General features: G+C 37.8%; 4 protein-coding genes across 6 annotated transcripts; 2 read left to right on the forward strand and 2 right to left on the reverse strand.

Moving 5' to 3' along the window:
• The first annotated feature begins 3,560 nt into the window (after nucleotides 1–3,560).
• On the forward strand, nucleotides 3,561–5,381 carry LOC129727416 (cryptochrome-1). The gene is made up of 2 exons (XM_055685243.1): nucleotides 3,561–3,847; nucleotides 3,905–5,381. The coding sequence occupies exons 1-2, from the start codon at nucleotides 3,606–3,608 to the stop codon at nucleotides 5,280–5,282; spliced, it is 1,620 nt and encodes a 539-aa protein (XP_055541218.1). The 5' UTR covers nucleotides 3,561–3,605; the 3' UTR covers nucleotides 5,283–5,381.
• LOC129727417 (probable NADH dehydrogenase [ubiquinone] 1 alpha subcomplex subunit 12) lies at nucleotides 5,377–6,201 on the reverse strand. The gene is made up of 4 exons (XM_055685244.1): nucleotides 5,976–6,201; nucleotides 5,735–5,912; nucleotides 5,591–5,675; nucleotides 5,377–5,536 (listed from the first exon to the last, which is right to left on the reverse strand). The coding sequence occupies exons 1-4, from the start codon at nucleotides 6,068–6,070 to the stop codon at nucleotides 5,457–5,459; spliced, it is 438 nt and encodes a 145-aa protein (XP_055541219.1). The 5' UTR covers nucleotides 6,071–6,201; the 3' UTR covers nucleotides 5,377–5,456.
• A 10,486-nt stretch (nucleotides 6,202–16,687) lies between these two features.
• On the forward strand, nucleotides 16,688–18,249 carry LOC129730567 (serine/threonine-protein phosphatase 2A activator). 3 transcript variants are annotated; one of them, XM_055689989.1, is made up of 3 exons: nucleotides 16,690–16,880; nucleotides 16,949–17,981; nucleotides 18,054–18,249. In XM_055689989.1, the coding sequence occupies exons 1-2, from the start codon at nucleotides 16,868–16,870 to the stop codon at nucleotides 17,962–17,964; spliced, it is 1,029 nt and encodes a 342-aa protein (XP_055545964.1). In that variant the 5' UTR covers nucleotides 16,690–16,867; the 3' UTR covers nucleotides 17,965–17,981; nucleotides 18,054–18,249. The 3 variants fall into 3 exon arrangements, with proteins under 3 accessions (XP_055545965.1, XP_055545964.1, XP_055545963.1); XM_055689990.1 differs by lacking the exon at nucleotides 18,054–18,249 and having other exon boundaries at nucleotides 16,688–16,880; nucleotides 16,952–18,028; XM_055689988.1 differs by lacking the exon at nucleotides 18,054–18,249 and having other exon boundaries at nucleotides 16,949–18,028.
• Nucleotides 17,990–20,928, reverse strand: LOC129730566 (CD109 antigen-like). Its single transcript, XM_055689987.1, has 7 exons — nucleotides 20,469–20,928; nucleotides 20,208–20,408; nucleotides 19,764–19,933; nucleotides 19,396–19,691; nucleotides 18,669–19,333; nucleotides 18,235–18,391; nucleotides 17,990–18,171 (listed from the first exon to the last, which is right to left on the reverse strand). The coding sequence occupies exons 1-7, from the start codon at nucleotides 20,745–20,747 to the stop codon at nucleotides 18,113–18,115; spliced, it is 1,827 nt and encodes a 608-aa protein (XP_055545962.1). The 5' UTR covers nucleotides 20,748–20,928; the 3' UTR covers nucleotides 17,990–18,112.
• Between the last annotated feature and the right edge of the window lie 3,336 nt (nucleotides 20,929–24,264).

The raw sequence follows: 24,264 nt of genomic DNA on the forward strand, positions 1-24,264 counted from the left end.
AATAGGCCTCCACCTAATAACACGCTCCATTTGGTTTCCAAGTAGCACGAAACCGACGCCCCGTTCCGCTCTGTCGCCGCCACTGTAGTAGATATGATACTTGAAAGAAGTGCCGTGGTCGGATCAACCGCCCGGAATTCACGTTTTCCGGTTTTAGGCCAACGTACCTCTTGTATGGCTGCTACCTCCACTTTTGCCTTTCGTAGCTCTCTGGCCAAAATGCCCGCGTGGGCCAATTCGAGCAGAGGCCTAGCATTCCAAGTGCCAAGTTTCCAATCGTTGTCCTTTTTCGTTTGCCTAGGTCTGTACCGATTGTTCCGATTCGTATCATTCTCTGGATTGTTCGTAGTATGTTTATTTCAGCATGCAGCCTTACTAGGACTGCGATGCCTAGTCTCGCGACGGGGCTGCCGTCTTGGGTGTAGCTGGCGAGACACCGCATTTCATAGTTCAGTCGTCCACTCCGGATCAGTCGCTGTTTGAGCCGCCCCTAACCTGGGGAACAGACGCTCATGCAAGCTACTCTCCAAGGAGAACAGCTCCGCCTTCCCTGTCAGCATACGACCAAGTTCCCACCGGTTCACCGATCTTCCCTTGGTTGCTCGTATCCCAGTCGATACCACGTGGAGGTAGGGATAGGAGTTGCTGGGCATCATGCTATGGACCACACTGGGGTCTATTTTATGCCAACTAGTACGGGTGTACTGTACTGCTGGTACGCATTGCCCAGCCGTTTACCCACCATTTTATAATGTTATTCAGAGTCTATGTTTATAATAAGAGTCCCGCAAAGATAAAACCAAAGGAACCAAATCAGTGTCAAACGAGGGTACCAATCGAGCAATGTAAATAAACAAGGTGATATTGTTAGGAGTGGATGAAAAGTGTTGTAATTGAGCGTAATAAAGAATATGTGTTTTCCCGAAGTTTTACTTACCCATTTCAATCCAACATTAAACCTGTACACTGGTTCACTCAAATTTAACAAAAAATTACCGGTGTAATTTTTCAAAACTGTGTACCTTGTGAAGAATTTCAAAAAATGATATTCGCTTATGCATGGTGAAAAACAGAACTGTATAGTTCTTGGCAACAAACGGCACAAAAACGGTGTTGCCGAAACGATAGATTTACACACAGACTCTGATGTTATTCATGTGTATTATTCGTTGATACATTTCTGTTCATTTTTTTTCAGATAATTAACTCAATTTTTTGTTTTTGGCACAATGCACAGTGGTTCGAATTGTATGGCAAGGGCGGTCATAAATCATTTTTTTACAGTATTGCTATTGAAAACTACTGAAATCGACAGAATAAGGTGTTTTTCGACTATGACAAAGTTTTCTGGGACCGTTCATCCAACTTGTTTAAATTTTCTCCATTGTCATTATTATACATGCATAATAGAGTGCCAATCGAATATAGGGAAAAGTTTGACGATTGAATTTCAAAATACGGCAGGCTTCAAAAGTTATGCCTTCTCGAAAAAAGTCCCTATGCAAAATTTAAGCACAATCTGGTTTCGTTAAGTGAAACCTCAAAGCGATCGAAGTTTTATTTTTCTTCTATTACGTTATTCTTCTGGAATAACTTCGAAAAATTTGATATTTCCCCAGGAAACTCCCGTATTTACACAAAACAACAAAATTTGAATATAGACAAATGTTTAAGAACAAATTTGTGAATTTGAGCTGAATGTACCACAACCCTTCTAAGAAACTATGTTAAAAGTATGAAATTCAAACGAAAAAGTAATCATCTTTAGCCGCTTGTCATCGAATTCGGCGGAACTCGGCTCACACGGATCTTTTGAAAAATATACATTTTCAATCGAACACATGTACAATACAATACAATCTAAACATATAAAAATGCAGCTCTGTCTGTCTGTCTGATCCATATTGGCTTGGAAACTACTTAACCGATCGGCGTGAAACATTGTGTATAAGGATTTTAGGGATCGAGAAAAATGCCTAAAATAGTTTGAAACCCCTCCCTCTTCTGGAAGAAAGGGGTTCTATACAAATTTCTGCACATCTCGAGAACTAACCAAATAAAAGGTACTAAATTTGGCAAGTGAATGTTTTTTGGGGCAACAAATATGTCCATAATGGTTTTACACCCCTCCCTCTTCTACAAGGGAGGGGTCCCATACAAATGAAACACAAATTTCGCACATCTCGAGAATCAATCAATCAAATACATCCAAATTTGTCTTGTGAATGTATATTAGGGTGGGGAAAAATGATCGATTTTCCAGAACCAAGTTTTTTTGGTTCCGTTTGGGGTTCCAAATATCCCTAAACTTACCTGAAGTCGATTGGTTTTGTCTTCGCTTGGCGGATTGCATTTCAAATTTGTATGAAAATTTATATGGGAAAACCTACTTTTTTGCATTTACCTTTCTAGAGAGCCCAATAATGCGCTAATAATGCACTAAATTATGTTAAAGTATAGTATTTTAGATGCCTTACAACTTTGCAGAAGACACTGAAGAGCTAGAATGTACCTAAGAAGAGCCATAGCTGTTCAAAGTTGAGTATGTCGATTTAAATGCAGAAAATCTTGTTTTCTGCCAACATTACCAATGCACCGGCGTCAGTAGGATTCCCATCAGAAGTAACCTGTGGTAACGAGTTTATACACTCAGCTGGACCAAGCAAACAAATTTAGGTCAATATTCTAGGCGTAGGTTAAATCTACAACGTGTTTCAGAGGTTACTTCTGATGGCAATTTGACTAACGCCGGTACACTGGCAGTGTTGGCAGAAAAAATGATTTGCAACATAAATTTCGACATACTCAATTTTGAACAGCTCTAGAATTTTTTTGGCACACCCTAGCTCTTTAGTGTCTTCAGCCAAGTTGTTAGGCATCAAAAAACCTACCATTTGAAGTCATGAAACCTATGGCTTGAGCCATTTTGAGCTCTTTAGAATGGATAATGCAAAAAAGTTGGTTTTTCCATACAAATCTCCATATAAATTTAAAATGCAATGCGCCAAGCGGAGACAAAACCAATCGACTTCCGAAAAATTCAGGATTGTTTGGGGCCCCAAATAGAACAAAAAAAACTTGGTTCTGGCTTTCTGCTATCAAGTTTCGTTTTTTCCAAATAACGATTCCCCACCCTAATGTATATTTTCATGGCGATTCGACACCCCTCTCACTGGGGATATTTTCAGAATAGAGGTGATGTACAGAAACCAAAAATCGGGGATGTTGTCATTCCGATAAAACCAATCATTTCAAACGATTTATCTTTTGACTTCGATCATTTCCTATGGCCGATTCGTCGTGCATTTGCAGACTATAAAAAAAATTTAAAATCTCTAAAATTATTTAATTAAACACCAAAATGGGCGGAACGAAGTTTGCCGGGTCAGTTAGTTATAAATTAAATGTTACAGTTCAAGAAGGTGCAGGTGTTTTGAAATAAAGGTAAACTGGCCAATTTTCCAAGTTTTTTTTAGTTTCGAACACCATTTGAGCGTGACGTACTTTATGAATGTCTCTTTTTCTATGAACCGGTTCATATGAACGGATGTCAATTTTTCGTTTATGTTTATTTTCGTTTATCAACATTGCTGTAGTTTGCAGCAATGTCCACCAAACAAACTGTTTTACACTGGTTCCGGAAGGGGCTCAGGGTGCACGATAATCCCGCATTGTCGATAGCATTCCGGAAGGTTGTAGATTGTCCTGATAAGAATCTCGTTCTTCGTCCGGTGTTTTTCCTAGATCCGGCCTTACTAAAATGGCTTCGAGTGGGGCCTAATCGTTGGCGGTTTCTGCAGCAATCCTTGGCTGATTTGGATACCAATCTAAGAAAACTCAATAGCCGGTAAGAATTAGGCATTTAAAGAATGAAATAAAATTAATCTTATCTTATGATATTTAGGTTATATGTCGTTCGTGGAAACCCGGTAGAGTTACTTCCGACACTTTTTCAAGAATGGAATGTCTTTTCTCTAACCTACGAGTATGACATTGAACCCTACGCTTTGAAGCGCGATAAAATTGTGAATGAACACGCCATGAAGGCGCGCATTGAAGTGATCGTGGAGAAATCTCATACTATTTTCGATTCAGAGGTGATTCTCCGAAAGAATGGTGGCACTCCACCCTTAACCTACGACAAGTTCAATCGTCTAGCGTTCAGCTGTAAGCTACCAGAACCGGAAGGGGAACCTGAACCAATGACCAATTCGTCCATCCCTGAACAAGACGAACGAGAAAAAGTCGACAAAAAATGTTACGATCCTCCAACTTTAGAAGAGCTGGGTGTGCGAGAGAGTTTGGGTGAATGTAAATTCCCTGGTGGTGAAACGGAAGGACTTAGACGGTTGCGGGAATACATGAAAAAAACTGCTTGGGTTTGTTCTTTCGAGAAACCCAAAACAGCACCAAATTCTATACAACCAAGCACGACTGTTCTAAGTCCTTATGTAAAATTTGGATGTCTAAGCTCGCGACTTTTTATGAAAGAGTTGCAACAGGTTGTTAAAGGACAAAAACATACTCAGCCACCAGTTTCACTAATCGGTCAACTAATGTGGCGTGAGTTCTATTACTGTGCAGCTGCAGCAGAACCAAATTTTGATAAAATGGTTGGAAACAGCATGTGCCTGCAAGTTCCTTGGTCTACTAGTAGTGCAGATCATTTGGAAGCTTGGACATTTGGCAGGACCGGATATCCGTTTATCGATGCCATCATGCGTCAGCTACGCCAGGAGGGTTGGATACATCATTTAGCTCGACATGCTGTGGCATGCTTTTTAACCCGAGGAGATTTGTGGATTTCCTGGGAAGAAGGTCAAAAAGTGTTCGAAGAATTATTGCTAGATGCTGACTGGGCATTGAATGCCGGCAACTGGTTGTGGCTTTCAGCGTCCGCATTTTTTCATCAGTTTTATAGAGTATACAGTCCTGTAGCATTTGGTAAAAAGACGGATCCGACCGGGAATTACATTCGAAAGTATGTTCCCGAGCTGGCTCGTTATCCAGCCGGTATCATTTACGAGCCGTGGAAATCTAACTTGGAACAGCAGCGTAAGCTGGGTTGTGTCATCGGAAAAGATTATCCACATCGCATAGTGATTCACGAAATCGAATCCAAGAAGAATGTTACAAAAATGTCCAATGCTTACCGTGAAAATAGGCTTGCCAAGGAGGCGAAACAGAAAGAAGAAAAAGGTTTACAGTCCACAAGCAAGCGACGGTCGGATACCGAATTAACGGGGGAATCGGTAAAAAAACTCAAGTTGGAACACACTTAACAAACCGAATATTTGAAAACTGATTTTGATTTGTATCCAAATCGTTATTGTTAATAAAACCGTTATGCCTTAAAAGAATGAATTATAAAACAACTTGAACCATGAAAATGTTCTTTTGTATACAATTAATAACATTTCTAAGGAGTACTTTTCACTTTTCTTGAAATTTAAAATTTAATCAAGTTTGACAGCTGGTTTTTTAGGGTCCCACGCCTCAACCTTGGGTTTTGTAGTCGAATACGGCATGTATGAATCTAAAATAATAGAATATTAGTAGTCTGTGGACAGTTAAAAGATCAATTTCTCACATTTAGTTCCAGAAACGTTTGCACTATGATCTACCATCCACGAATATTGAGGACGTGATCCGTCGCGATTTGGTGGTAGATCAGTCTGAAACAAACAAACTAACATAAATAACAAATGTGGATTAACTGATTATTTTCATATACCTTGTAGTGCATCCATCCGTACCAATCGGCCGGAATTTGAGAGGCGTCATATTCCATATTGAAATGGGCCGCATACTCAACCCATCGATTGCGACCGTAGAACTGTGATGGATCTTCATAGTATTTGTTTCCATACTTATCTTGACCTACCAATCTTCCGGTTTTCATTTCATCCATTCTTAAGTGTCGAAAATAAATCGGTTTGTTGTAAATGCTTCGGTAAGTTACATAAGCGACTTACCTGTATAATTTTCCCAAACTGGCACGAATTCCGCCGTTTTCACGAATGTACATAAAAAGTTTGCCCAGTTTATCCAACCCAATGTATCGTGCCATGCTTACCGGATCAAACAGTGACCTCAAATACTCGGCAAATTAACTTTAATCCTCGCACCCCAGAATAAAGAATTTCGTCGGACAATCGCGTTTTATCAGCTGTTCTGTTGTCAGTGCAACTGTCAAAATTTAAGTTTTTGTTTTCCTTTGCGCATTTCCCATGTGCTATACAGAAAGGTGCGGAATCAGTGATTGAACGACTTCTCCTTATGCGACTTCGATATTTGATTATTGGAAGTACAGAAATGATCATACAAAGGTTTTTCAATATTGTGGCATCCACTAGAACTAATCGTAAATTTTAATGGCCCAAAACATCATATATGATTTTATGGGACCACTGTGGGTTCGAATTGGAAATAAGGGACTTAAAAAAATGTCACATACAAAAAGCATAGCCGCAGTCAAAACCTGTGATCGCAAACCTGTGTTCGCAACTCACTGCGCATTGCGCTCATCATTGCATCGTCTTTATTCTATGTCAAATCTATCCGGTATTGAATTACTTGCAAGCGGCCGAATCACAAAAGGCAGAAAAAAGGTCAAACCACTATAAATCCTTATAAACACGTTTTAAGTATTAAAGATTCATAATGATTTTGCTGAAGTCCGTCTATATTTGTATCATTTGTATTTTCTATGCTTATGCTGTCAAAACTCATATATTTACTGCGTGTCCAACATCTCAATGGTTCCGCGGTTTCCCTGACATATATGAAAACAGTCCAGCAAAAAATCCTTTTTACTTGAAGTGGTTGCAGGAATAACACTCACATTTGAAAGAGATAGCATGATCCCATCCTCTTGCAAATTTCAGCGCAATATTTTTTTCATTGCAGCGCCTCTCGATATGATATAATGCAAAACTATTATCAATTCAAAAAATAATCGATATTTGTGTATAGAAATATATTGTATATAATTATTTTTCTATTCAATATTAATATTTCAATTTTAATTTATTTATATTTTTCATTATTTCTCTATTTATTTATTCATTTATTTCATTTTTGTCTTATCCAGTTTTCCACAAGCGATTATGGCGAATAGTGTACGCAGCCCATTTTGAGGTAAGTCAGGCAATTTTCAATCGCAGTAACGGAGTAAAATATATAGCAATATCGTGACTTCAACAAACAATGGTCGTTTTGTTATTCAAATTTCGTCGTATGCATGCGCAGTTTAAAATTAAAAAAAACTGTTTATTAAACTTGCTATGCTACATGATGCTACGTTGATATATTTTTATGTTCTTCACGGAGTACTGCGATTGAAAATTGCCTGACCTGTAAAAAATGTCAAAATTTGTGGCGTCCTTTGTCCATCATTACCGTTCATGGATATGGATGTTTTCCTAAAATAATTAATTCATTCGATTAGGTCGGAAACTAATAATACTGGGAATCTCGCTGTAATAGCCGTGCCAATGGGTCGCGCGATGTGCTAACGCATGGTCCACACAACCATGATGTTAACACGATCAACTCTTCCGAGTACGAATATACAGTGGCTCTAAAAAGTAGAACGAAGTCCCGTCGAAAATAATCCGGCAAGAGACCATTTGTTTTGAGCCTGTTGAGCAGATGCGTGTTTCAAAGCAAGCACGAAACATGCTAAATTTAAATTTTTTTAATCTTTTTAATGCAAATCAATGTAGATGGACCTAAAATTCTGCAGCGTAACATCAACGACAACAAAAGCCTTATATTTTGTACGCAAGCAAGCCTGCGCCAGCTTGCAGAATTACGATATTGGCTAGAAGACGGTGTTACCATTCCACTAGCTTTCAGTCAGACGTACACGATTCACAGAGTTGTCGGCTACAATGGGTGCGAGGCAATAGTGCCTCTTATGTTTATGCTACTTACTAGCAAAACTAGAGAGACACATACTACTGCCTTCGAAGTACTGCTAGACATATGTTTAGAGGCAGACATATGTGTAGCACTGAAGTATGTGCTTTCGAACTTCTAGAAGGCAATAGTCAGCGTGATAAAGGATGTTTTCCCTGGAACAGTATGTTTCCTGTGCTTCTTCCACTTGACACAGCATATAATTAAACACCCTAACCTAAGGAGCCTGAAAGAATTGTACTCCACCAACTTCCAACGGATACAATCTACTTAAAAGGATTTTGTGAACAGACAAAAGTACTTTTATTCGAACGGGGCACAAAGATCACGCGAGGGCAGTTGAAAACCCCTGTGTGATTCAAGGAAAATTTAAATTTAAATTAAAAATAAATTTTGTTTGGACACAATATTCCGAGAGCCTTGGATTGGTCGCAACGGGTAGTTTGCATGGTATCCAAGGAGCCTGGACATAACTCCAATGGACTTTTTCCTTTGAGGCTAACAAAGTCAGAAGTTTTTTCGGTTTACTCGCGAGGAACTTATTAAGCAAATTTTGCTTCAACATCGAGTGAAATTGATCTCAGCATTGAAGTTAAAAAAAGATTGAATTTGTGTGTGCAAGAAAATGTTGGACGAATTGAACAATTGTTGAGATAAACATTAAAATAACAGGAGGGTTGTGTGCAAAGCCACGACCACAAGGTTGAAGTAGAATACTTTTACAAGAAAGATACCTCGGCTGCTTGCGTGTCAGTCATTTTTTCTAGTAAATAAACGTTGGCTAATCGGATCAATCGAATTTTGCACTTCAACGAGGATTGACCATTTTCAATAATATAGTAAGTTGCTTGTCATGGTTGGGGCTTGACAATTTTTAAATTTTGGGATGAAATCTTTTCGGATGTTGAGCTCATGACTGGAGGAAAAGATGATTCAGTACGTTCTGAGACACGTAAATAAAGTAGAATTTATAACTTTTACAAATTTGAAAATGTAAATTAACTCAAGAGAAAACATTAACACTTTAATCACCAGGCCTTTATTTCATCCTGAAAAGGACAATTTGTTGTTCAATTTAGTATCGGATAAGATGCCGATTACATCTTTGCGTTGTCACTGGCAGTGCAAACAAAGTATTCGTTGTGATAAAGTAAACAGTGAAAACCATATTTAACACTCAAAACTAGACGGCTCACGTGTTGTCAAAATGAGTCAACTTTCCATTGAATGCATTTACTAGTGCTCACCATCGCACAGAGACTGCATTTCACTAAAGTGCCTCACTGCATCAGTCGCTAAGATCCGCTGCAACTAGTGCGCTATCCATAGCCATGCCACAGTTGTGGCCGCTATACGCTGCCATTGGTATTCACTGTCCTTGCATCAGCTGGCCTAGCTGCTATTGTTGCTGGAATCCGCGCAAATAGTGCGCTATCCATTGCTACGCCACAGCTGTGGCCGCTTTCCGCCATTGCTGGTATCCACTGCACTGCTAGTGCTGCTGCTAAAGGAGGACGACTGCTGTTGTCGCTGTCTAGAACTATTATGAGCGGCTCCGGCTGAAACAGGCTCTTTTATAGGTCAAATAGCATGTTTCAAATTGCAAGGTATATAATTCTGTCGACCGTGCTTGGGAAGCAATCATATAACGACCAATCACAGGTCGAATTTTTCGTTTTGACAAGGCTTGACTATTTTCAATAGTACAATAGTGTGAATAATAAAATTCTTTTGGGATGAATCTTAGAAGATTTTCCAATCTATTGCTGCAAAAACGAAGGGAATCCATCGAATACCAACCGATTTACAGTAAAGTTCTTTTTTACACGATTCTACGTACCGTGCAAAAAGAAATCGTGTAAAAAAACCGCGTTATTTGGAAAAACGTCGTAAAATAAATCTTGTAAAACAAAAACCGTGTAAAAATGAAACTGTGTAAAAAACAGCCTATTATAGTTTATTACCGTTACTGCTACTTACTGTAACAATTTTACGCGAAGACGAAAAATCGTGCAAAAAAAACCGTGTAAAAAAAAATCGCGTTATTTGGGAAAACGACATAAAAAAAAAATCGTGTTATTTGGAAAATCGTCGTAAAAAAGAATCGTGTAAAATGAAACCGTGTAAAAAAAAACGTGTAAAAAAGACTTTACTGTATTAGCATTTGTAATTAAACATGTTTTTCACTTTTTTCGGTTTTAGGTTTTCATTTCACATCCCTATGTAGCCAAACTTCATGAGAGAAGTATTCTACTTCAACAGTACAAAAGTAATTAGCAAACAATTCGCATTTTATCAGTGGGCCAATAGTGAATTTATCGTCCAGAAAAAATGGTGGATTTTATTTTGCATTTTAGTAATTGTAATCTTAGTAACTGTAAAGTAACTGTTTGTTTAAACGAGTATTCATTCCATTGGTACGATTGACTTGCTTACTTGAAGGTAATTCGAGAGAGTGGAGTACAAATTTTACGATAACGACGCTGAAGTTAAGTAAAACCTTTGTTAGATGATCAGAGGTCGAATTTTTCGTTTTGGCAAGGCTTGACTATTTTCAATAGTACAATAGTGTGAATAATAAAATTACAATTATCTTCTTTTGGGAAGAATCTTAGAAGATTTTCCAATCTATTGCTGCAAAAACGAAGGGAATCCATCGAATGCTGACCGATTTATTAGCATTTGAAATTGGACATGTTTTTCACTTTTTTCGGTTTTAAATTTTCATTTCACATCCCTATGTAGCCGAACTTCCTGAGAGAAGTATTCTACTTTAAAATGATTGTTAAATGTTGTTTCACGCCACTACTATCTGAACAAGAGCAAACAGTAAAACTCCAATCAAAAACACTCATGGTTAGCAGCGTACAATTAGCTTGGTGGATTCCATAGTTCTAACTTCCGCTGCACACATTCTAATACCATTCAACAACACGCACGCTTTTGTGGTTCCTTCCTCCATATTGTCATTTCATGTTAGACGCCGGTTCAAACAATGTGAAACGTGAAAAGTGTCAAGCATCGATTTAGTATGCAGTGCATGCTGTGTACAAGACGAGTGGAGCGGAAAATTGTGGATCTTATAGCGAATTCTCGGTGCTTTCGACCGACTTGGACAGAAATGCCGACAGAGATACAAGAATTTCTCGGCAGCCTACGTGAATTGTCGAAAAGGCGATAAGCGGCCCCACTTTCATCCCCCGGTCGAACTTCAAGCCGGTAATGGAAAAACTACCGTGGTCAACAAACTTCCTGAAAGTGTGGCACAACTGGTGGACCACCTTTTGCTGACACGATTTTTTGAGAATCTACGAATAGAACAAAAGACTATCCAGCTTTCCACGAGCGGTAATGGCGGATGGATTTGACGTTTGATGTAGGTTTTCAAACTATAGTTCATTGGATATTTCCATTGAACTAGCACTAGTTGGATGGATTTGACATATAATAATATTAGTTCAATGGAAAAATCCATTGAACTAGTAGTATGACAACCCCCATTATATGTCAAATCCAGCTAACTAGTTTTAGTTCAATGGTAATAATCAATGAACTAGTAGTTTGACAACCTACATCAAATGTCAAATCCATCCACCATTTTCGCTCGTGGAAAGCTGGATAGAGAGAACACTTCTGCGGGTACTCCTGAAAGATGTACCGGGTTCGTCACGAAGCCTTGCCCGAAGCTGCATTCACGAAATGCAGAATCGATTTACCTACAAATTTAAGCAAACCGATTGTCAACTGACTATAATTAAATGCTACACGCTGCTTTATTTTAACTCTAATTTGATTAGGATCTACTCAGTTTGGTATTCTTATGCAAAATGTCAAAAAGTGAATTATCGGGTACTGGATAATTGAGTAACATTTACCCAAATTTTCATAATTACCATGTTTACTCAGTTTTGAGTTATTATCCATGATGTTTACTCACCCCTGAGTATATGTATATGTCAAAAGTTTTCAACAGCGATATTATCTGTTTCCGAAGAACAATTGGTGTCGCTTTTTATTCGTTTGCTAGCAGTAAGTATTTGATCTTTCATCAAATCAATAGTTTCCTAATCAATTACATTACAAACAACATGTAACAATATTCCATAACAATTTCAGCCCAACATCATTATTGCAGAGGATTTGAAAACATAAAAAACATCTCTTCAAAATGAACAACCGCATGTTGTGTGTCCTGCGATGCCGTTTTAAGTCGGGCTTTTATTCGTGATAATGAACGGAAACATTTGTATCGATGTACAGTGCCCAATACATGCAATCGATACAATTTAAATCCTTCGCAGTGTTTGGTGACGGATGATGACGGATTTTCTGGTGTGCGTACTGTACAAAAACATGAGCCACAGTCACGGGCAACTGTGAACCGGTTGGTTGCCGCATTATATAAAGACACGTGAATGATTTAAAACTTTTATAATGTTTCGATGAAAAATAAATCTATGATTTTGATTGTTCTGAATTTATTTTAATTATTGAGTCAGATTTACAAAAACCAGAAATCATCAAATTTCCAAATTTAGGCAAACTGGGTAACTTGTACTCATTTTCGTTAATTGCTGGTTCGCATAAACAGAGTAGATTCTAATCAGTTTTCGACGTATGACGCCCTTACTCAGAAGTGAGTAACCGTAAAAGTACTCAAATTAGGGTACCTCCACTTTTTTCAAAAATGGGTCATATCTAACTCACTTTAGAGTAACAAATAATGAGCGTGTAGCTGAAAATTATTTTTTAATATTATGACCTGTTCTTTGTTAATTTTTAAGCAGATAATTGCGATTATAATATATAACTAGTTTTTTGTTATTTTAAGGGATAACATTTACAAAGCAATTCAGGTAAAAAATAGCAATAAAAGAAGAAGAAGCTTTTTGCTGCGACTTTCTCCAGAATTGATAATTTTTCTTTATTCTAAGTTATTTATTTTATTTTTGGTCCAAACATAAAAGAACCTGTGACGTGATTCTGTGATTGCAATTTGCATTTGAACTTAGGCACAATATTTATGGTTTGAAACTAATTCAAATGTATGTTGTGTTCTTACAATTAACTAATCTATTAAAAACATCATCTTCAGAACCGGATCAGCTACTCGATTCTGTCACCTTTGACATTCATAGGTCAAACTGCAAAATGATTGCATTTCCGTGCATTCAATACCAGTGGCCTGAAGGACGTTTTAATAAGCACGCAATTCATCATGTTAAACGATGGCTACACAACCATATGTTTTGTCGAAAGTATCTCGTAGATACCCAAAAACTATTTCTCCTGTCGGCTGTTGCAAATTTTTTGGAATACTACTGCTTGGTCTTCCCCAGTTTTGCTCTTTGTCGGTCACAGAAGCGGTATAGTTGACAAGATGATGATGGTTCAAATATGTAAGGTAATAAAGTACTGCCCCCACATGCGAGCATACTTCTCCAACTTCAGCTATGCAATCACAGGTGCAGAGAGGATATTTTCATTCTTAATAATAATTCATGGAGTCAGACACGGATCATTGAGGCATTTCCTGGAAACGAATTTTTATTTTGTCTTGAAACATGAATACATAAGTATTGAAGTGGTAAAAACTATTATTTAATTTTAAGACTTCAATCAGCTCATGCTTGCACTCCAAGACAAATCCCAGCAAACAATTTTATTGATTTTCAGCCAAATAAGCTATTATTCAGTGGATTCCGGCTGAACTATAGCTTAACAAGTCAACTTAAGTGAAATTTGGACAGCTTTTGATATTAAGTTTTAAATTTATTTGGAAAGTTACTTAATAAAGTTAAATTGATGAGCAACTTTGTACCATCCTCGTCACAATTTTTGGATTTATTCGCTGTTGTCACACCAGTAGTTATCCGTAAAAACGTTAACTTTTAAGACTAGCTACAAAGAATCGCGACATGCAAGCTTTCCAACAATTTTTCCAAATAAATTCAAAACAGGGCATAAAAATTGAAAAATTCCATTAGATGGTTTTTCTCTCTAGTCAAATATAGTATTGTTTTAGGACAATGGTTTAGTGCTTACTGGTTACTTGGGTTCTCCTGGTAGGGGTATTGAAAAAACTCGCTTGACATATTTAATGGATGTCACTTTACTTTGTATTTTCTCTAGTTTTATTGGTTGATTGTGCGAAATTTACGTTTTTTATGTAAATATATCCAAATACTACCAAAAATGCGCGAATTGGACTTTTGAAAAGCTTTTTGGTACAAATACTCCTATAAGCGCTGCAGATAGGTGGCCTATGAAGGACGTAAGTAATTATTGACTCATAAGAAACAGTAACTGGAAGTTGGCTGGTACTCAAACACTGAAAATAAATCGCACCATAATCTTTACATATGAATGCCAATAAACGAACCTAATCATTCTATTATGTCGACCCATATGGATTTGTAAAGACAGCCCTGTTTAAAATTGAAAACATCGAATACAAAACTTAGCACTTATTATTGCTGGTGTTTTCAGTTGTCTACACGCTCATTATTTGTTACTCTAAAGTGAGTTAGATATGACCCATTTTTGAAAAAAGTGGAGGTACCCTAATTTGAGTACTTTTACGGTTACTCACTTCTGAGTAAGGGCGTCATACGTCGAAAACTGATTAGAATCTACTCTGTTTATGCAAACCAGCAGTTAACGAAAATGAGTACAAGTTACCCAGTTTGCCTAAATTTGGAAATTTGATGATTTCTGGTTTTTGTAAATCTGACTCAATAATTAAAATAAATTCAAAACAATCAAAATCATAGATTTATTTTTCATCGAAACATTATAAAAGTTTTAAATCATTCACGTGTCTTTATATAATGCGGCAACCAACCGGTTCACAGTTGCCCGTGACTGCGGCTCATGTTTTTGTACAGTACGCACACCAGAAAATCCGTCATCATCCGTCACCAAACACTGCGAAGGATTTAAATTGTATCGATTGCATGTATTGGGCACTGTACATCGATACAAATGTTTCCGTTCATTATCACGAATAAAAGCCCGACTTAAAACGGCATCGCAGGACACACAACATGCGGTTGTTCATTTTGAAGAGATGTTTTTTATGTTTTCAAATCCTCTGCAATAATGATGTTGGGCTGAAATTGTTATGGAATATTGTTACATGTTGTTTGTAATGTAATTGATTAGGAAATTATTGATTTGATGAAAGATCAAATACTTACTGCTAGCAAACGAATAAAAAGCGACACCAATTGTTCTTCGGAAACAGATAATATCGCTGTTGAAAACTTTTGACATATACATATACTCAGGGGTGAGTAAACATCATGGATAATAACTCAAAACTGAGTAAACATGGTAATTATGAAAATTTGGGTAAATGTTACTCAATTATCCAGTACCCGATAATTCACTTTTTGACATTTTGCATAAGAATACCAAACTGAGTAGATCCTAATCAAATTAGAGTTAAAATAAAGCAGCGTGTAGTTAGAGCTTGCTTTTTGGTTGCATCCCAATTTATACACGTAAACCGATACAAACTTGTGAAAATTAATTAAACCTCTCGAAACTTACTAACTGGCTAACGAAAATAAATTAAAAACTTTTCATTTAGTGTTCACAGCCGTTCGTACATACCAGATGCTGTCAAAAATTGTAAACAAACTTAAATCAGCGAATTGCCGTATATTGTTTTTTGTTCGATACAAATTTCTTATTATCTTCATTTTGACCCGCTCGTTTAACAGTTGTTTTGGTTCCTTGCGATTCAGTCCCAGACGGTGTTATCGGTGACTGTTATTCGTTTGGAATTGAAAAACCTAGAAAACAATTGTTTTTTTCTTGTGATGGAGCTAGATCCCAGTGTGACGTCTGTTAGTCTGTGGTAAAAGTTTCATATTTGGCAGTGTTTGCCTGCAAAACATTTTCTACTGAAGCGTCATCTTTGTGTCGAACATTGCTTTTCATTGCCATTATTTTTCATCAATGAATCGTTTCATTTTTTCAAATATCTGGCAACGCAGTGCTGGAACAAAACTTTTTGTTTTGGTTATGGACGTTGCGATACCATTAAACATCGATACTTTGGATCGAAACCTGTATCGAAAGCAAGTACTGATATTGTGATATTCCGATAGTATCGAGGCTAACGTATCGATACCTGAATGTATCGTTGTGCGATACCAGTTCATTCAGAATATAAGTCATATTTATTTTTTTTATTTATTCCTCAAAACGTTCAATTCAATGAAACCATTTATATAGACCATTTCACGAGACGTTTCTGAACTCAATCTATGAATGAAATTTTGACAGAAAGCTCGGAACCGCTGACATAACGCACGTAAAAGCAACATCATCAACAGCAGAATACGTGACAACTGTCGGTTCGTAAAATGGTCTATAAATTTACTGAATCTAGAAACACCAGCTTCTGCAGAAACTTAGTCGAAAGTCGATTACTCTTTTCCTTAATAATTGATCCTGTTTTCGAAAAGAGCCGCTTGCATGGCTCTGTAGATTTTACCTTCGGATCTGCATGACCGTAGGAAAGGATCGTTCCCGTGGGTTAATCTGCAGAAATTTCCGTTAAATTGGCATTCCCGATGAGATGGCATGCATGCATACGATACATCAAAATGGCACAGGATACAGCATATTTTCTGCTTCGTTCGTTCTTCTTTACAGAGTTTTTTTTGAGTCTTTTCGATACTGAGAGGTGTGTATCGATATTGATGAAGTATCGTTGCTAAAACATCGATACCAAATATCCGAGTATCGGAAGTAGAAGAATCGATTCTGTATTAGTATCGGTGGTATCGCAACGTCTAGTTTTGGTAATAATTTCATGTCATAACAACTTTAAACTGATTAAATTTTCGAACCGGTTGATGCCCTTTTATATGTAGGCGAAAAGTGAGAGAATTGAATATAAAGGATTATTTATTAACTTAAGTTCATTACAATGGCGTCAGAAGGTAAGCTATTGCACGTTACTCAGCTATTGCACGTTACGTTACTTCACATTGGTATTTATATTCCCCAGAAGGATTACCCACCTATAACTACAAGATTCCTGAAAAGCTTATAAAAAGCGCAATGGATATGCCCAGATGGGAACATTCGGAAGCCTATTACGATTTGATGGGTTTTATCAGCAGTATGTGTGTCGCGCTACAAGCCACAAAGCAAAGCCAGGAAGTAGAGGTAAACACGGTTATCAAAAAACTTATGGACGGCCTCACCCGTCTGGAACAACTTGCCATCGAAACTCCACCGGTGGATCAACCGGCCAGATTTGGCAATGTAGCCTACAGATCCTGGTTTCAGAAAATGCAAGCCGAGAGCCTGAATTTGATAAAAGATGCACTACCAGCGCATTTGGCTGAAGCGGCACCTGAGCTGAATCTATACTTTTCGGAATCCTTCGGCAATGCTTCCAGGATTGACTACGGTACTGGTCACGAGCTTTCTTTTCTAATGTTTCTGATGTGCTTGTTTAAAATCAAAGCAATCGATAGGCAAGATGAAGTTGCTGTTGGCCTGCGGATGTTTCATCAATATCTAAATTTTGTCCGGAAGCTGCAGGTTACTTACCGTATGGAACCAGCTGGAAGTCACGGCGTGTGGAGTCTGGATGATTTCCAGTTTGTACCATTCATTTGGGGCAGTGCCCAGCTGGCAGTCAACAGCCCGATTGATCCAGCAAAGTTTGTTGAGGACAAATATATTGATGAGCACCGAAAAGAGTATCTTTTTATCGGATGCATCGACTATATACGACAGGTTAAAACCGGCCACTTTGCTGAACACTCGAACCAGCTCTGGAGTATAAGTGCGGTGCCTTCATGGGCCAAAATTAGTACTGGACTTATGAAAATGTACCAAAAGGAGGTTTTGTCTAAGTTTCCCGTAATTCAGCATGTGTATTTCGGATCGATCTTAACACTTACCCCGGTGAAACCGGGTACGAAACTACCCAACCCAAGGCTTGGTATGCTTCCGCGGCAAAATATGGGGCCGCCAGCCCCGCCCAAATTTTCTGCAGATGAAGGTCACTAAATCGATTGAATTAGGAGGTACGAAATAACAAGCGTAATTTATTCAATAAATGTTTGAACGCCAAGGTTTTTTAATTCAATTTATTACAGTTCATAGTGAAAAACGGAGGTAGATTAAGAAAATTGAAATTCAAGAGTTTATTCTAGTGTTAAATTTCGTTTTCATTATTATCGTTTCCTGTGTTGAAATATTTGATTGCTTCGCGAGCTGGAAGGGAAAAGATTGGTGTTTTAACAAAAACAGGTACAATATGTAAATGATACTACTTACTGGAATCATAATAATCATACATTTTCGTACTGCCTACAATCTGTCCGAGTACTAATGCCTTTCGAAAACCTGTTACGTTAACACAGACTGATTCCTCTGTCGAAAATGGAGCTAAGTAAAGTATGAGCAGGGTGCCATTTCGAATTTCTTCAAATTCCTGCAATATTGAATAAGGAACATATCAATTTGAGTCGAACCTTACGGGCTCAGAATCGGATTGCAACGAGATAGACAGGTATGAATGAACGAAGATCATGGACAGTAGAAGATCGCCAGTAGCACGATCAGAAACAGCTCTCCCGTAAGGAAACAGCTCTTGGTAAGGTTGAGCATCTTTAAATAACTTGTGCTTTTTAAAAGGATTGGTAAGATTAGATCAAAAGATAAGAAGAGGAAATGTTCATGTTAAAAGTAAGGGCGCAGTGGTTACTTACTTGTACTTTCTCAACAGTTTTCAAATTTGTCCTGGTTTCATCTGCTAGAACGTATCCACTGGGAAAGAGTATCTCCATTATTACCATGTTAGTTGAAACATCGTCACGATCCGAAGGTATATAGCCATCGTTTTGCCCAAAAACGCTGAACGACCCATCATTCAGTTTGTATTTAAGCTGACTCTGATAGCCTTTTTCTACATAATTGATGGCTTTTTGCTTAGTAGTTTCGTCCAGTGTTCCGCTGCTACCCAAATAATCCAAAACTATCAAACTAGAAACCAAGTTCAACATGTTCTGTTCCCCACTATCAGACGGCAAACGAATCAAATGGCCCAGATTGGTCAAAGCTGGCCCTAGTAGATTACCCTCTACTGAAAATGTAATATTTTCTGGCCCCCGTGTGGCAATGCGGGGAATTATCAGCTGCAACTGACGGAAGTTTTGCGAGGAAGATTCTACATCAATAAAGCGTGCTATGTTATGGTAGTACTGCAATCCACCGGAAGTTACTCGCAGCGATTTTCGAACTGTATCGGTAGCTGTTGGTGTTTCCGCTTTCACTAGTATCGCAAGCTCGCCTGTACTGCGTGGCTTGAGCATAAATCTTACTTCTTTAACATTGTTCGCAGGAATCGTAATTGTAACAATTTCTTCCAATTTATCTAGAAAAACCACCAAAAAAATCAACACAGACGTTGTTACAGTATTATTAGCTCACTCCTACCTGATGTCTGATTTTGATGATCAACAAAATAGAACTCCTTGCGTTGATTCGACAGCGTCAGTTTTGTTTCTTGTTCGGTGTCTAAATAGTTGAAAACAAGAACTTCCACCACAGCGATCTCTGTCTTCAGTATGGAATACGCTAAATTCACAGTTACGAAGAATCGCTTGAGAACGTTCAACGAAACTGGTACATCGAGTAGGCCAAAGCCATGTGTCGAGCTGATTGAGAAAGCATTAATTTGCCAATCGGTAATGGATTCGGGAACTGTACTGCTGAAGGTAAGGCCATTCGAGCTTTGAAATAATTTAAGAAAAAAATCACATTAAGATTAGTTGGCAAGCATTGAACCGATCAGAATTACTTACTCTACGGATGCCATATCACTCCACAACCATGAATCGGCGTAGTTTTGACGAGTGTACCATTCTGTTGTTCGTTGATAATCATCGTAATAGCGGTCGCCGGGTAGAGTGAAACCAATTAGAAATGGGTTTGGAGGAATTGGGAGATTCGTAAGCATAGTGAGTCCTGATTCCTGGAAGAATGGTTTAAATATATGTAAACAGTTCTAATCAAATGCCCCTTTTTAGCGTAAACTGAGCTGGTTCATTTAAACTATTTCCTACATGATTCCTTGCCAATTTCAGTAAAATTCTGCAGCAAAACTTCCTATAAATTTCAACCCATGAAGAATATTATCTACTGATCGTTTCCTAATAAGTCTGTATGGACTAATATACCATTGTACGTCAGGGTTTAGTTTAATCACTGAAAGTATATTTCATCATGTTTATTGCCGAATAACTTACTTCTTGATTGAAACTCCTTAAACTGGCAGCGAGCTCTTCGAAAACAGCATCGCGAGTTATATCGTTTTGAGGTGCTAGTATATCCGTAGCAACGCTGTTATCCATTGCTAGCAAACCTATCCTTGATCCTGGATGTGACTTTACAGATATTTTCAGCTTTTCTCTAGGTCCCATTTCAATTCTAGATAGCGTTAAATTCACCTGAAAATTGTGATTCTGGAAACTTATGAACGTTACTTATGTCCTTTTGGGAATACTCACGAAATTGGGAAGATGTTGAATATGGAAGCTATCTCTGGCTTTGATCAACGTATTATTATGAACGGCATAAACAACAAAATCGGTTCTCGGAATCATACGATAATTTGCAGTTTCTTCGATAACAACCCATCGCTGGTTCACTTTTAACGTTTTTGTTGCGACGATCTCTCCGTAAATCAACAGTTGTATTTTAAAATTACTGGTCACTAGGAACTGAACGGGTTGAAGTAAACAGGTAGGGGGCCTCATGTTCTTCAAGTTTATCTTCACTGTGCACATCAAAGGTTTTAATTTCGCCAGAATATTCTACCTTGATTTGAAGTTTCATAGTTTCGTTGATAGCTTCGATCTTAAGTGGGAAAATGCCACCCTCATTCGGTTTACCTTCAATTGTGTATGATTTGTCAGACAGAGATGGTATTTCATGAGTTATTGTTACTTTTACAACGTCGGGGTGCGTTGGAGGTTTTCTACTAAGCATATCGGTTAAATAAATGTAATATCCGAATGGTGCTTCCGGTATGATTTTTTCAAATGGTTAATGAAGCCCAATTTTGTGCGATGTTCGTAGATTGGAAAATATTCGTTGAACTGAAAGGTATGTTTTGACTCGGAATCAACCACACTAACCAAAACGTTAAAATCGCGCACTCTAATAGTTGGTAAATCAATATTGACGCGGGCGCGTCCATTGATTTCCGTATGGTTCGTTATATCAGTGTACTCAATCGACACTGTTAAAGTTCCTTTTATTGGTTTTCCAAACGTATAAGTTGCATCGATCATCAACGGTGCAAACTTATCTTTAATTGTGAGGAGTTTCAAACACTTAATTTTGATTTCATATTTTGGGAGCACACATTCGGCAACGGCGAAGATTTTTTGTATCTCCTCACTGTCTCTAGCAAAAACAGTGATTTTCCAGTTTCCTAAAGCCACTAAATGCGTCAACTCGAGTTGCGTTTGAAAAACTCCCTCTTGTACCGTTGGATGATGCCATTCATGAATTAGATTCTTTTTACTATCTCTAACGGTAATGTTGATGTTTGCATTTTTCAAAGGTTTTATTTCGGAGTCGAGCACTAACACTCGAAATCTTACTGTTTCGCCTGGTCTGTAAATGGGCTTATCAGTTTGGATTAAGACAGACGGTGCTTTGCATTTCGATTCTAGTTGTACATTATGAGTTATATTCGGATCACCAAGATTCCGTATAACGACCGTATACTGATTACTTTAAAATCGTTAAGCCTGAATAGGTAAATGAAATTATGTACGTAGAAAAAAGCTTTTACAAAGTTAGTGTCCTCATACCGCAAAATTAACTAAAGCAGTTTCGTTGTCCGGGATAGAAACAACCTTTTTCAGAGTGGCCTTTTCATGTTGAAGTAGCAATTCATACCGCGAATTGTTTCCAGAATTAACATTCGTTAATGCAATCGTAAAATTGCCATCGAAAACTTTTGGTACTAGTGCGAGGAAATACCTGAAATACATTGAAACAACAAAATTTTTATGATTTTTGAAACGATAGCAGAAGTAGAATCGCTGTCGAAATCAACCTTTTCATGGTACATGCGTTGTGTCAAGTGATGCTAGAATGCTGCACTTCCAGCATTTATATATTTCGGGGAATTGACTTACTAAGGCATCTCAGGTGTAAGCTTATCGCTTGCATTGAGCTTCAAGTCTACGACGAATGCATGACTTAGAAAAGTTACCACTATCAACATGTTTTGAATAATACTATTCGAATGTGCCGAATTCTTCTATTACAGAGTGTTCATTGCGAGGTCCTGTGCGTTATCAGTTGTATATTAGTGGTGGTTATTTATTTATTTATTCATTTTCTATCAGAGCATTATCGGGCTCAATGAATTTTGGATGATGAAAAGCTCACTGCAGGTGCCCACAGAGAATTCCAACAAATGCAAACTCCATCCTTGAACGACCAAATTCATAGTATAGCACTTTGAAGCAAAACTTTCGAATGGGTTTTTGAAAAAAAATTTTTTTTTTTTTTTTTTTTGAAATAATAGATTGGACGTCATTGTGTTCAGGATCACTAAACAGTACTATTCAAACCGAAACAAATCAAGAAAAAAAAGACTCCGATAGATCTTGAAGGTAAGACATATGACATGTGATTATATTGAACGTTAACATAATCCGATTGAATTGAGAGAAACGGAATAACATACGTAATACATTCAATAGACCAAGGTATCTTAAATAATATTATTTCAGTTAATAGCTTTAGAAAAATATTTATGCAAATTGAAAGTCTGAAATATAATCTAACGTTAAACTTTGTTTTCATGATCAACATTCTCTACATTGAAGTATTCGATTGCTTTGCGAGCTGCAATAAAAAGAATTATAAAACAAGAAAGTTTTTTTAAGGAAACAATATTGATATGTTGCTAACACTACTTACAAGGATCGTAATAATCATAAATTTTCGTCCTGCCAGCAATCTGTCCGAGTACTAAAGCCTTTCGAAAACCAGTAACATTAACGCAGACTGATTTCTCCGTCGAAAATGGGTCGAAGTAAAGTACAAGTAAGTTGCCCTCTCGCTTTTCTTCAAATTTCTGTAATGATTTAAAAGGAACATATCAATTCGAATGTTTTCCATGAAAATCACGAAGCAATGAATGAACTAAAGGACACCGGATACAAATGCTAAGGAAATTTGAACAACCACAACCACTGAACTGAACTCATAGTAACAACCGATAGTTTGGAAAAGAAGCCTAACGTTTTTTAGTTTTAAATTAGTTTATTTGACACGGCACGATACATTTTCTGTTTTACTGAGCCAAGTACAATTCGTTTTAATTCTACGTTAGCAGGGAAAAGAGGGAGGCCTTTTCTTTATTCTCGCGGCCGACTACGAGCTAGTGGGGATTTAAGGTGAGAGGAGGGGAGATACAATTTTGACTTAAAACTATTTTGGAACTTTGTTTTTCAACTGGTAGAGCAATTGTATTCTTGTTTGTTGTGGGTTCAAAATATTTGTGTAAGCATAGTTGCGGGCTCTTCGTTTCCGTGTCTTCAGCATAGCATATTTGTATCCTTAATCTGACAAATAGACAAGGAAAATTTTAAATTTTAATGTCAGCGTTTTTCAGAAAGCAGTATAACTGTGTCATGTACTGGAGATCACCGCTTCCCAGAATGTCTCTAACGGGTACGTTCGGTTGTTTTCCTCGGGCCCGAAGGGAATCTATAAGCTCGGACCTAACACCACAGTATTCGGTACACGACCAAACAACATGCTCGATGTCATGGTAGCCATCGCCACAAACGCAGTGATTACTGTCTACAAGCCCTATACGAAAGAGATGCGTGTTTAACGTGTAGTGATTGGACATAAGTCTAGACATCACGCGAATGAAGTCCCGACCTACATCCAACCCCTTGAACCATGCTTTCGTCGATACCTTAGGAAAAATGGAATGTAGCCACCGTCCCAGTTCATCTGAGTTCCATGATGATTGCCAACTGTTGAGTGTTCTCTGACGCAAAATGCTATAAAATTCATCATAAGCAATTGGTCTTTCATAAATATCGCCATCAATAGCACCCACCTTAGCTAAAGAGTCAGCCTTTTCGTTACCCGGAATCGAGCAATGAGAAGGGACCCACGCTAAGGTAACCCGGTAATTTTTATCTGTTAAAGCACTTAAAAACCACCGTATTTTCCCCAGGAAATACGGGGTGTGCTTCACAGGCTTCATCGATCGCAGAGCCTCAATGGCACTGAGACTGTCTGTGAAGATGAAGTAGTGGT

The sequence above is a fragment of the Wyeomyia smithii genome, chromosome 3 (genome assembly GCF_029784165.1).
Source record: "Wyeomyia smithii strain HCP4-BCI-WySm-NY-G18 chromosome 3, ASM2978416v1, whole genome shotgun sequence".
NCBI classification, from domain to species: Eukaryota; Metazoa; Arthropoda; class Insecta; order Diptera; family Culicidae; genus Wyeomyia; species Wyeomyia smithii.